We start from the raw sequence: 14,245 nt of genomic DNA, 5'->3' as shown, positions 1-14,245 counted from the left end.
TAATTGAGTTTTCCCTATGTTATGGAGACTTGAAAGGATGGAATATACCCAAAGACTTAGCCTTAGATAGGAGTGCTTGGAAGATAGCTATTCACGTGCCTGAACCTTGATTGCTTCTGATGGGTTTCAACTCTAGCCTACCCCAACTTGTTTGGGACTTAAAGGCTTTGTTGTTGTTGTATGGACTCGGGACTCCTTCGTTGGCCACCAGTATAGGCGCCGGCCTGGGCGTCCACAAGGACCCAACTGTGGCTAAGGCCCGGGTTGGTTAGGAAAGGCAGAAGGGAGGACTTTTAGGAGATTGATTGGCTTTTGTTAGGAAAGTGCACCTGAGATATAAAGGGCACCTTAGATTGATTTGTAATCATCGAAGAAGGAAATGAACGTACATTAGGCGGGTGGGGTTTAACCCGTCGACGGTTGCTGCGAGCAGTTCTGCCGTAGCCGCCGGCGACCAACCTCCACTGCCGTTGCCTCGCTATCCTCTGCGTTCCTATTCTCAATCCCAGCTGCTCCTCCGATCTCACCTACGCTCTCCACGTCGCCCACGCCATATCACCCTATTGCCATTTTATGAAAGATTTTGATTTCAACTTCAAATACTGTTAAATAATGGCATTCTGCATATTCTCGGCATAGGAGTCAATTTGACATGCCATACAAAGCCAGCCAATTACATAATCACTAAAGTATATTTGATATAATGGTAGATATGCATGCACAATCATTTTAGGTGAACATTGCATAGGCATGGATCATACATCGATGCATTGCATAGGCATGGATCATACATCGATGCTAAATAGTAGATAGGGCATTTCCAAACTCTAATACGCCCTACATTTTGAAATGGAGGGTGTATCCACAATTAGGGAACACCTCACACCCAATTAGGGGGGGGGGGGGGAGGGGGGGTGGCGCTTGGATTTCATATATATAGTCAAGTACAACTTGGAATACAAGTATACATGTGTTAGACTATACATATCTGTAATACTTTTATGTCAACTTTAAAGAATAAGCTAGAAGAGAGAAGACCAGAAAGTCATAGAAATAATTATTTCTATGATTCAAAAGCATGAAAATGAGGATATCACATATAGTTTGTCATAAGTATAACTCTGAATTTAACAGTTAGATATTGTGAACTAATAAATTTGGCAAATAATTGTTTTTGTAGAATAACAGAGATTGAAGGGAAAACACCACACACCCAACGTGGGGGGGTGACCTTGATATATATAGCCAATACATGGCAGGTTACATGCAATACATGGCAGGTGCTAATCATACTAAATATAGACTTGCCTAATATACACTTTCCTAATGTACATATCTATCAGCCGCCCTCAGTCGAAGCGTCAGGATTCCGGATGCACAGACTGGACCGAAAATCCTCAAAGAGCTGAATCGGCAGCCCCTTTGTCATGATATCAGCGAACTGATACTTGGACGGCACATGGAGAACGCGAACCTCGCCGAGAGCCACCTTCTCACGGACGAAATGGATGTCGATCTCAATGTGCTTGTACGGCGGTGGTGGACCGGGTTGGCTGTCATATAGACAGCGCTGACGTTGTCACAGTAGACAACTGTGGCGACCTTCAATGGAACGTGAAGTTCCTGAAGAAGCTGTCGAAGCCAACAGCACTCTGCGACCACGTGAGCAACAGCCCGGTACTCGGCCTCCGCACTGGACCGGGACACCGTGGTTTGCCGTTTGGACGACCAGGACACCAAGCTGTCGCCGAGGAAGACGTAGAAGCCTGAAGTGGAGCGGCGGGAGTCGGGGCACCCTGCCCAGTCAGCGTCGGAGTAGGCAATCAACTTGTCGATAGGCCCAGTACCGATGTGGAGGCCAGCCGACAGTGTGCCCTTCACATACCGAAGTATGCGCTTGATCAGCGCAAGGTGAGCTTCGCACGGATCATGCATGAAGAGGCACACCTGCTGCACAGCGTACGCCAGGTCGGGGCGAGTGAGCGTCAAGTACTGAAGTGAGCCGGCGAGACTTCGGTACGTGGCGGGGTCGTCGACGGGAGCGCCCTCCGTGGCAGAGAGCTTGGCACGAGAGTCGATAGGCGTCGATGTCAAGTGACATTCGGCCATGCCCGCCTTCTGAAGAAGATCCACCGCGTACTGCCTTTGGCTGAGAAAGAGCCCGTCGGAGGAGCGAGTGACGGAGATCCCCAGGAAGTGATGGAGCTCCCCAAGGTCCGTCATGGCAAACTCAGAGTGAAGGCGACCGATGATGCGGTGGAGCAGAGCATCCGAGGAAGCCGTGAGGACGATGTCGTCGACGTACAGCAGCAAGTAGACACTGGCGCCGCCCTCAGTGTAGACGAAGAGGGAGGTGTCAGTGGCAGAAGCAACGAAGCCGAGCTGTCGAACGTACGTGGCGAAGCGCTGGTGCCACGCCCGCGGGGCCTGCTTGAGGCCGTAGAGGGAGCGCTGAAGAAGACAGACGGCGTCGGGACGCGCCGGGTCGACGAAGCCGGGGGGCTGCTGACAGTAGATCGTCTCGTGCAGGTGACCGTGAAGAAAGGCATTCTTCACGTCCAGCTGGTGGATGGGCCACTGACGGGAAGCGGCGATGCTGAGGACGACCCGAATGGTGGCAGGCTTGACGACGGGGCTGAACGTCTCGTCGTAGTCGATGCCGTGGCGCTGGGTGAAGCCGCGAACGACCTAGCGAGCCTTGTGACGAGCCAGGGTGCCATCGGAGTGGAACTTGTGCTGGAAGATCCACTTGCCTGTCACCACGTTGGCACCTGGGGGCCGGGAAACGAGTCGCCACGTGTCGTTGTCGATGAGAGCCTTGTACTCCTCAGCCATGGCCGCGCGCCACTGGGGGTCGGCAAGGGCCCCTCTGTAGTCGCGGGGAATGGGTGAGGCAGTGGAGGCGGCGGCGACGTGAGCAGATGATGGGAAGCCGTAACGATCAACAGGCTTCAGCGAGCCTGTCTGGAGGCGTGTCACAGGTCGGCTCGAGGTAGGAGGTGGCGGAGAGGCCGCCACAACTGGAGCAGGAGCCGGCTGTTCTGGAACAGCGGGCGCCGGCGGGGGCACCTCCACGACTGGTGCAAACAGTGGTGCAGGAGCCGGCTCAGCAGCCGGTGCGGGAGCACCAACACGCCGCCGAACGTAGACTCATAGAGGTGGACCGGTCGGAGCAGGAGTAGCCGTGCCAGGAGTAAGGACCGGGCCAATCTGTAGGATGGCGGGGTCCTCAGCGAGCTCCTCCAGTTGAGCTCGGCGTCGCGGCTGCTCAGCGGCGACTGGCGACGGAGCGACCGCAGGTGCACCATGGTGGCAGTGTGGTGCACTGGCGCGGCAGGACCTGGAAGAAGAAAATCCAGAGAGCTTGGGGGCTCACTGGTGGGGTCAGTGCTGAACGGAAAGTGAGTCTCGTCGAAGACAACATGACGGGAGATGATAATCCGTCTAGTAGTGAGGTCGAGACACTGATAACCCTTGTGAGAGGAGGGGTATCCGAGAAAGACACAGGCTGTGGAGCGAGGGGCCAGCTTGTGTTTGGAAGTGGCGGTGAGGTTGGGATAGCAGAGGCAACCGAAGACACGAAGAATAGTGTAGTCTGGGGACTGCTTGAAGAGTTGCTCATAGGGAACTCTATGGTGAATGGCTGAGCAGGGGCGCCTGTTGAGGAGATATGTGGCTGTAGCTAGCGCCTCTGCCCAATATTTGGGTGGCATGTGGGCGTGGATGAGCAGCGTGCGACATATGTTGTTCAGAGAACGGATGATACGTTCAGCCTTGCCGTTTTGAGGGGAGGTGTAAGGGCAGGAGAGGCGTAAGTGAATGCCGCTAGAGGCGAAGAAGGTGGCGAGGGCATTGTTGACGAATTCAGTGCCATTGTCGGCCTGAACAGCCTTGACAGGAAGGCTGAACTGTGTGTGGACGAAGGCGCAGAACTGAGTGATGTGAGTAGCTACCTCGGACTTGTGGACTAGGGGGAAGGTCCAGCAAAAGTGGGTGAAGTCATTGAGGATGACAAGGTAGTACTGTGCACCAGAAATACTAGCGACCGGGGATGTCCAAACATCACAGTGTATAAGCTCAAAAGGTAAAGAGGAAACTGAACTGGAATTGCCAAAAGGCAGCCGCACATGCTTGCCAAGTTGACATGAGTGACAGAGTATGAGCTGATTTATTACAGGAAATGGAATTATTTTGTCTAAGCAAATGTAGGGCAGCAGCTGGAATTACCAAATGGAATTACTACTCGGGAGGAGGAAGATGTTAGTTTGGAAGGTCAAGTAGTGCCTAGGAAGGATACCTTTCGATATTTAGGATCAATGCTACAGAGGGACGGGGATATTGATGAAGATGTTAGCCATAGAATCAAAGCAGGGTGGATGAAGTGGCGGCAAGCGTCTGGTGTCCTATGTGACAAAAGGGTACCACAGAAGCTAAAAGGCAAGTTTTATAGGACGGTGATTAGACCTGCTATGTTGTATGGTGCAGAATGTTGGCCTACGAAAAGATGACATGTTCAACAGCTAAGTGTCGCGGAAATGCGTATGTTGCGTTGGATTTGCGGTCATACAAGAAGGGATCGAGTTTGGAACGATGATATACGTGAGAGATTAGGGGTAACGCCAATTGAAGAAAAGCTTGTCCAACACCGGTTGAGATGGTTTGGACATGTGCAACGGAGACCTCTAGATACACCGGTGCATAGTGGAATCCTAAGTTAGGATAGTAACGTGAAGAGAGGAAGAGGAAGACCAAAGTTGACTTGGGTAGAGGCAATAAAAGGAGACTTGAAAGGATGGAATATACCCAAAGACTTAGCCTTAGATAGGAGTGCTTGGAAGACAGCTATTCACGTGCCTGAACCTTGATTGCTTCTGATGGGTTTCAACTCTAGCCTACCCCAACTTGTTTGGGACTTAAAGGCTTTGTTGTTGTTGTTGTTGTTGTAAATGTAGGGCAGCAGCTCCTGGATGACCAAGACGATGATGCCATAGGTCGGTGGAGGTGGCGAGGTTGGCTTGTGGCGTGACAGGGATGGTGTAGAGGCTGTCGGAGCTATTGGAGCGAAGAATCACGCGTCTGGTCTGCAGGTCCTTAACAGAAAAACCAAATGCGTCAAATTCGATAGTGCAATTGTTGTCACGAGTCAATTGGTGAACTGAAAGTAAGTTGCGCACTAGAGAGGGGACAACTAGAACATTGCGAAGCGAGAAGGGAGACGCGTGGCCTGGTAATGTGGAGCTGCCGGAGCAAGAGACAGGAAGATGATGACCGCTGCCAACAGTGATGGATGGGATAGAAGAGGGTTGACGGGAGAGGAGTATACCATCCGAGTTGTGCATGTGGGAGGTGGCGCCGGAGTCCATGACCCAGCTGGAGTTCTGGAGCGCCATCTGGTTCAAGGCGGCGATGAGGCTGGCCTGATCCCACAGTGGAGCGGATGGAGCTGGCGGAGGGGGAGCGAAGACGGTGTGGGCCTGCGGACTGGCACCCATGATGCCCTGGCCGCGCCCGCCCTGGTCACCGTGAGGGGGCCAGCCGCCGGGGCTGTTGCCCTGCTGCCAGCTGCTGCCTGGAGGAGGAACGCCGCCCTGGAAGGCCCATGGGTTGTAGCAGAACCAGGGCCCCATGGGGCGGTTGCCCCCTTGCTGTCCACTGCCGCTGCCCTGCTGCCAGCCAGCGCCGTTGCCTTGGCCGCGCCAGCCGCCCTTGCCTTTCTTGCTGCCCCCAGAGCCCTTGGGAGCAGCGCCAGTGGCCACAGAGGAGGAGGGGCGGCACCTTGGAGAAGTGCAGGTGGAGCCAGAGGCGGCCACCATGGCAGATGCAGCCGTGGTCTTCTCGTCGTTGGCGAGGCGTAACTCTTTGAGGGAGAGCATTTCTCGCGCCCTGGAGAAGGAAGGCAGCGCGGGTTGAGGCCGCGTAGGAGGCTGAGGACGAGTTGGGAGTCCTCGATGGTGTGGCCGACGTCCCGAAGAGCGGCGGCCTTGATCTTGAGGCGCTGGCAGTACTCGTCAATCGTCGAGTCACCCTGTTTCAAGGAGTGAAACTCCTCAAGCAGGAAGACGGCCCGGGGCGTGCGGTTGGAGCGGAAGAGGCCCTCAATCGCCACCCACAACTCGCGGGCGGACTGGTTCTCGTCGGTGATGGCAAGATCAAGAACCGAGTCGTCCACGGTGTTGAGGATCCAGCCGCGGACAGTGCACTCGGCAATGTCCCACGATGGATCAGCAGCCGGAGGAGCTGGCCCGTCGATGTGGGGGCGAAGGCTGAATTTCCCACACAAGGCCTGGAAGAACGAAGCCCACTTGGTGAAGTTGGGATTCTTCATCTCCAGGGTCACCGGAATGTGAGTCTTCACGTTCACGGCGGTGTAGGGGTGGACGACGACGGCCTGTGGCGTTGGTGGTGCAGCAGCGGCTGCGGCCGAGGCATCGGCGTTGGGAGACATCTCGCCACAGGGAGGAGGAGCGCCCAGGAGAGAGGTGGGGAGGAAGGAGGCGGAAGCAGAAGGTCCGGGATCTAATTGATCTCGGTCTCTGATACCATGTAGAATAACAGAGATTGAAGGGAAAACACCACACACCCAACGTGGGGGGGTGACCTTGATATATATAGCCAATACATGGCAGGTTACATGCAATACATGGCAGGTGCTAATCATACTAAATATAGACTTGCCTAATATACACTTTCCTAATGTACATATCTATCAATTTTTCTGTTTAGACTTCAGAGATTGCAATTAATTATCTATGATTCTCACAATTTTGGCACTGGTTTAACAAGAATGAGAAGGCATTGTATGGTAAACAAGTGGAAGTAAATTATGGAAACAGCCAACAGGTGTGAAATATACAAACGAATAACTGGGAGAGAGATGCTTAGTGTCTCTTATTTAGCATTTGAGAACTATGTAACTTCCATTAGCTGACTTTATAGTTGCAGAAGTATATGCCAGAATATCATACTATGGATACTTAAGGGAGATACATGATTGTTCCAGACTGCAACAAATATGCAGTTGCATTTTTACTAAAAAAAATGACATGAAATTCGTTTTGTCGTCTTCATTCAGTGGAATAGCCAGCCACTTTTGCAGATGATATTAGTAAAGCAAACACTTAAGTGCTTGTGTACAATTGTTTGCATGACCAAATTGAATCCCAATGAGCACTGTTGAACCTTTTTTTTTTCTTTAATTGATTTTTTCTTTGAAAATTTAATTGAAATATTTGATCTTGTGGTTATGGTATGCCAGGTTCATGATGGCAGGTGATGGTGTTAAACAAAGACATATTCTGCAAGAGGTATAATTTTCTCTAAAAGCCATTGTTTAGTTTAGCTAATTATGGAGTTGATTAGAAGGGGCTAATTGAATCTTCTTATTGTATTTCCTTCATTTAATTCTACAAGGTGTTGACACATTTTAATAGTCTGACCTTGCAATCTTCAACCATGGCCTCACATGATGTAAATTTAGTTACTCAAAAAGTAGCATCGCTTTGGTCACATTAGGAAGGTTAGAATTTGTTGTGACAAACATTGTAGTATAATAGAAATTAAAAGTCAAAGTCTAGTTTTGGAGACTGTACTGAGTTGAACCATGCTTTATATTTTGAAATGGCGTAGTATATACACCAAAAAATTGCCAAAACTTGAGTCCCTAAACCATGAAACTCCAATCCAAGCCAGTTATGGAATGAATCAGAATATTCAGTGTTTGGGCATCATTAATTGATGACTTGACCCAATTTGGCTTTTTGTTTGAGTCCACTACATTACACTGTCTTGTGTAACCTGCCTCCTGGAAGGATCAATGTTATGTGAGTAGCATACTTGCTAATGTTTGATGTTACTTACCTTGAAGGTTTGAGAAGATAATGACTCCAGTAATGGAGATTAATGTATATAGAGAGCGTCATGGGCCTATAGTAGATGGGCCTTTATACTCTTAACATTTGACATCCCTGTTATTAGTTTTCTAGATGAATAGAAGTGATGCAGCTGCAACTGAGGGCACTTTAAATATCTTGTTGTTTCTTGGGTTTGAACTGCACCTTACTGATTGGTATACTCTGTATGATTCTGGAATTTTCTTTAAATTTCTAAAAGTCACATGGTTCATGTTATGGTGGGCCTCAAGTAGGATGGCTCCTGTTTCTTTGTCCGCTAAGTTTGGGGGTCTTATTTTTATCAAGATATATCTTGTTTTTAAAGTTAAGCTAATTGATTGGATTGCTCTCTATTCTTTTTTCTTCGAACAAACAGGAGAGCTGCATATCATTATTTTAAGAAAAAAAGGAGTCTAGATGACTCATACAACCCCTTAAAGTGCTCTCTATCTATAAGATCTTATTGTTAGGATGCTTTATATAAAGAGGAGTCAATGAGTAAAGGCCACTAAGAGATTACGTGGAACCTCTCCCCCCCCCCCCCCCCCCCCCCCCCCCCTTCCCTTTTCCTTCTTTCTCCTGTGACCTGGGTGCTTCTTTCCTGGCTACTTGTGAGGTCCAGAACCCTGATGCCTGAACAGCCACGTCTCATTCTTTTTACTAACCCTCACAGCCTCAAGGCCATACCATCACAGTTAACTTCTTAGTTGTAATGTCTAATTATAGCTGAGTCGCATACCTGCGTAAGCATAACCTTGTCAGCTGATTTTTTGTGTTGCATTTGGAAGGCAACTTCAGAAATAACTGGTCCAATGGTTGTGGAAGATGTTGTCTATGAAAATGCTGATGGAGACCAAGGTTCCATGTCTGCGAAAATGTTCCGGCGCCTTATTTTTGGAAGAAGTTCTGGTTTAGTGCAATCTGAAGCGTTGCTAATCAGTGATCCTCCCAGTGATGAGATGGACAGAAAGAACAAAAGTGCATCCACAACATCTAAAAAAAGAAGGAACCAGAAAAAGGGTCTGCTCTATTTCTTTTTTTGTGTGTAAATTTTAATGTGCATTTGTGCAAGGTGCTTTGCAGTGCTTGCTTGCCATACTCATTGGTTTAATTGACACTAGTTGATATCCTTGCTCTTAGTACCTTTTGTTGATGTCATGTGTGTGCAGTGTGCACAGTCTAATACTTGTGTTGCAGAGTTTGGTTCTTTTTAAAAATCATATATTCATAATTAAAGTGTTCTGTTTAGCTGATAACGTAGTTTTACATTCCAAATGTTGCTCATTTTCTTAGATTTTATGGAGAGAGCACGCCGTATATCACATATTTCTATATGGCAGATGTGTCACTTCTAGTTCTTATTCATTGCTATGGGTTGTAGCTAAATTTCTGTCTATGTAGTTACTTTGTGAATATTTGTTCAGTTTAACTGCTCACTGGGCTGCTCTACATGCAACCACAGTTGTCTGAAAGCGAATCCATCTATTTGTAGGGGCACGATAGACGTGTGATGTGCGTTAGTCTTTTTTAATCTATTGCTCCCTAGGATCTTCTGAAATTTTTATCAAAGTAATTGTAATGCTTGCCCATAATCTACAGTTGTTGCAGAATCTATATGTGTTCTAACCAGAATTGTAAACACCATCTGATTTACTTGGATAATAGAAAGAATAATAATAAATATCTGGAATGATAAATCCCCTAGTTCTCTTCTTTATTGAATGTTGGAACTACTACTACAGATACCTGATTCTTATTGTTTCAGCACCTGTTGATATCTTATATTCACCCATTCAATAAGCTATTCAAGATTAGGCAGTAAATTACATTTGTTTTTCTTTCATGGTTTTAAAATCAAATTGTTGGTTACTGATATGCAGGATCCAAGAACAGTCTGAGAATTGACCATAGATTTCTTGGTAGCTCATATCACAGCAGTATCATATCTGGGCTTTCTTTAGTTGCATCTTCTCTGAGTGCTGCTGCTTCATCTGGAGAAAAGGTAAGTACTGTGCTATTATTTTCTATGTGAATGATTCAACTTTTAAGAGTATGAAGCTATGAACCCAGATTATTAGGGTTGGTCCCTTAAAGTAGTTGAATGCCATGAATGTTGAATGCCAGCTTTGTTGTGGTACAAGTGGTTCGTAATCTATTGTTATTATAGTGTTCGCAACAATTCTGTATGTTAATTCAATTTGCATTTTGTAGGTCAGCACCACTGTTGTAGGCCTTGGTGCTGGTTGTTTCCCAATGTTTCTCCGTGGATGTCTGCCTTTCGTAGATATTGAGGTAACAGAAAAAAGGGAAAAAAGACTTTCATCTTCATCTATTGATTGAATGAGGTGCTCACACTTCTCAAAATTTGCAGGTGGTTGAGTTGGACCCCTTGGTGGCTGAGCTAGCAAAGAAATATTTTGGCTTTTCAATGGATGAGCAATTGAAGGTTGGTTGCCATACTCCTAGAATAAGAGAAAGCCCATTGACACCTTTGAGTAACTTGGACTTCAACTATTTTCCATTGATGTTTGAAAATTTTCTTCTGTACTGCTTGTTAATTTAAACTTTGACTGGCCAATTGAAAAATTATTTGCCTTTGCCCCTGTTCCAGCAAAGTACCATAAGGGCACAGTGTTCTTCTAATGGCAGACAATAGAAATTTGAATTATTGAATACTATGGAAGATGCCAAAAAGCAATGGCAAGCATTCCGCTGTGAGAGAATGATTAGTATATCATGGGTGCAGCAATTATTGAAAAATGTTGGAGGATTTGCCTACCTTTTACTTTGGAATCTAAAGTATAAAATTTATGTTGTGTACATAATGTTGTACTTGTACATAATATACATGCCAACATGCTAAGTTCCATTGCAAATTATAACATTTTTACTCTGGTCATACAAAAGTGGCATTTTAGGTTACCTGCCAATTAAAACTTGTCATTGGAAGGTGATGGCCAGGTTTGTCTTGAAAAGTAGTATCGTAGTATTACAATTTCATATGTTTTACATATACATGAGAAAGTAACAGTAATTAAACTTAAATTTGAAGACCATATCAATGTCCAAAATGACATTTTGTTGGGACTTCTTACTGTGATCTCAATATGCAATTTGTTAATTTCTAGGCAACATCTAGTGACCGCAATACCATGGAATGATAACTTCATTAGTAAAGCATGACGGATGTTCTGATTTCTTGCATTTATGTCATAATATAAGAAAGGATTAACCTAGTTCAGATTTCAGATGTCCCAATTTTCTTATGATGTGTCCAGTGTTAGTAGCATGAATTATTTTATTTTTCGTTTTGCTTTTATTTTTATCATTGAGTTTCATTGCATTTTACCATTTCTCCCATGTTAGGTGCATTTGGGGGATGGCATCAAGTTCATTGAAGACAGTGTTGCTGCAAATCATTCAGTAAATGGCAGTGCCAGAAATGCAATCAAAATACTTATCCTTGATGTTGATTCATCTGATCTAAGGTATTTGTTTTCCATATCTCCCTCTATCATTTGGATTGCCATTATTTTACCAAACAATTTATTCTAAATAGACTCTGACGTGAAGCTGATGGTTCTTCCCACAGCTCTGGGCTGTCTTGCCCACCAGAAAACTTTGTCGAAGATCCTTTCCTTCTGAAAGCAAAGGAATTCCTTTCGGAGGGCGGCCTTTTTATCATCAATTTAGTTTCGCGGTCATCTTCAGTGAGGGAAATGGTTGTTTCAAGACTTAAAGCGGTGAGATATGTGATGCCCTTATGTTTTGACTGCATAGGACACCTTAGATATCCAAATACTGTACTCACTCCCATTAACTGCAACTTTCTTCTGTAGGTCTTTGAACACCTATACTCACTGCAACTTGAAGAAGACATAAATGAGGTTTTGTTTGCGTCGCCGAGCGAAAGATACCTAGAAATCAATAACCTTGATGCAGGAGCTTACAAATTGCAGGAGTTACTCAAAATTCCGGTGGATGTAGAATCAGATATACAGAAGTTGCAAAAGCTCCAGTAACACCTGATACCGAACACCATCCATTTGCATCCACTAGATTTAGGTGTGTTCAGTTCCGGCCCCAGGAGGGCACACCAAAATTTAGTCCCCCATTTGGCTCGTGGAAGCCAAATTGGGGCCAGCTGTTTTGGCCACCAGAGTTTTCTCCAACTGTGCTATAGAAAAATTTTGGCCTTCCTACAACCAGAGTCTAAAATTTGTCTTGGCCCTGATTGGGCCTAGAACAGGACAGGCTAGAGCGCATCTCAAACTTTTACCCTCCACAATTTAGGCGTGTTTTCCCATATGTTTGCCTTGCCAACTCTGCATGGGCAAAACAGTGCACTGTACATATTTAGAGGATGCGAGTGGAGGAAACAGAATGTGCATCATGTTCTCTGATGGTTTACAAATTTTGTCGAGTATATTGAAGATCAGAATTCAGGCTTGTGTTATGATGGAAGCGTGTTTGGCAGTGGGAGTGTGGGAGTCTGGTGTCGGGTAGGCTCTCGTGACGGGCTGGACGGCAAGGTCACGCCTCGTAAGCATACGCACTGTGACATGTCTCCCGTACTCTGCTGAAGTACGGCGCTGCGGTGCACGAAGCTCTCCCTCCAGGCTCCGCAGCCGCTGGGGACTGGGGTGGCCACCGTGAGAATGACAGACCTTTCACCGACCTTAACAAGTGTGGAAGCCAGGACGGAAACGGAGGCGATGCAAGGTCTTGGGAATGCCTTGGCGTCCGTCGTCGTGCCAGAGACGACTTCTTGCAGGAGGGCGATACGTGACCCCCCACCATCATCAACCACCGCATAAGGGCACGAGCAGAGCAATGCAGCTAACAAGACTAGTGGTTTCAGTTACAAATGAACCGGTCCATTTAGGATGCGTTTGGTTATAGAGAAGGAACACGCGAGTGGCAGCGCATGCTGCGGAAGGGCTACGCGAAAGAGGAAGGAGAATTGGTTGGATAATGAGCGGACCCCATTATGATGTTTGTTAACAAAGTTGGTGTCAATCCACACTTGTTTCTCCAGCGAAACAACAAACGGAACATTTCATTCCGCTAACCAAATATTGGACATCCTAAAAACAAAGTCGGTGCCAATCCAAACTTGTTTCTCCAGCGAAACAACAAACGGCACATTTCATTCTGCTAACCAAACACTGGACATCCCAAAATTAGAGATGAAACAGTTCCATCCAACCTCGCTCTCTAACCAAACACACTGATGTTGAGATCATTATTCACACAATGTAAATTACCAATATCTTTTCTATTGGTGGTCTCCATCGTCTTTTTTTTTTTCTTTCATCATGCGTTGCTTTCATTCTTCTCTCTCTCTTTTGCATGGATGGTCTTTTCTCTCCTTAAGTATATATGTGTAGCTTTTGCGAGTAACTATAACAACTTTAGAGCACCTTTTTCATGTACAACGCGGTGTTCGAACCTATCCGGGATACTAGAGTCACTGAGTTGGGGAAGCCCTAAGTTGCACTGAACTCGGTTTGCGATCGTGCAAGGTCAGTTTGGTGTCACTGTCAGCCGTCACTCGGAACATGTGCGACAGGGTGTTAGCCACGATATTCAAATGGCCTGAGGCCTTGAGCGATATACATTCCACAGATAAATCAAAACCCTAGTGATTGTTTGTTGCAGAGCCTTCGATTTAATGGAGCATGTCTGCATTGTCTATGTTAGTTTCAAGATCTACCGACCTATTCTTTCGAAGGTATTTATAGTAGTAGTATGTGCGCACGTATGTCTATAAGAGTGGGTATGCGTGTATGTATGTGTGTACTATGTTTTGAAAAACGACGCTTCTAGCGTCCAGACACCCGGATTCAGGGGTGCCTCCGGACGCACCTCTGGCCCCGTCCGAGTATCCCGCCCCTACGCACGAAACCATGCCCGCGCGCCATCGGAACAGTAGACTCGTTTCGATCCCCGACCAAAACAACGGAGCACATAGCGCCCGCCGCCCCATGGAACAGTAGACTGGTTCCGTCCCCGCGGGTCCTGCCATCCCACCGCGCCGCCCGTCCCCCCCCCCCCCCCCCCCCCCCCCCGCGCGCCACGCCCACGCTTGGTGCGTCGCGTCCTCACCGTGCTCCCATCAGAAGTATTACTTGTTTGCAACATCAAACAAAAGCACAATGCGAGATGCAACATTAGAACAAGTCTACTGCAACATTAAAACAAAGCGACTGCAACAATAGAACAAAGCTACTGCAATACGAGATGCAATATCAGAAAAAAACTAATGCAACAAAGAAATATTACTTGTTGCAATACCATAACAAAGCTACTGCAACAAAAATAGAACAAAAAACAAATGCGAGAAATCAACATCA

General features: G+C 46.8%; 1 protein-coding gene across 1 annotated transcript in view; it reads left to right on the top strand.

The window, feature by feature from the left end:
- LOC136497279 (uncharacterized) overlaps positions 1–12,162 on the top strand; it is a 35,388-nt gene extending 23,226 nt beyond the window's left edge. The window contains exons 9-16 of the mRNA XM_066493078.1: positions 7,256–7,304; positions 8,678–8,909; positions 9,770–9,891; positions 10,101–10,181; positions 10,261–10,335; positions 11,256–11,377; positions 11,482–11,632; positions 11,729–12,162. Of these exons, the coding sequence (XP_066349175.1) occupies positions 7,256–7,304; positions 8,678–8,909; positions 9,770–9,891; positions 10,101–10,181; positions 10,261–10,335; positions 11,256–11,377; positions 11,482–11,632; positions 11,729–11,911 (1,015 nt within the window). The 3' untranslated portion in view covers positions 11,912–12,162. The remainder of the gene's footprint in view (positions 1–7,255; positions 7,305–8,677; positions 8,910–9,769; positions 9,892–10,100; positions 10,182–10,260; positions 10,336–11,255; positions 11,378–11,481; positions 11,633–11,728) is intronic.
- Positions 12,163–14,245: the final 2,083 nt, after the last annotated feature.

This window comes from Miscanthus floridulus, chromosome 12 (genome assembly GCF_019320115.1).
Source record: "Miscanthus floridulus cultivar M001 chromosome 12, ASM1932011v1, whole genome shotgun sequence".
Taxonomy (NCBI): domain Eukaryota; kingdom Viridiplantae; phylum Streptophyta; class Magnoliopsida; order Poales; family Poaceae; genus Miscanthus; species Miscanthus floridulus.
Note: the sequence above shows the minus strand (reverse complement) of the source record. Positions and strands in the feature narration are given on the sequence as shown.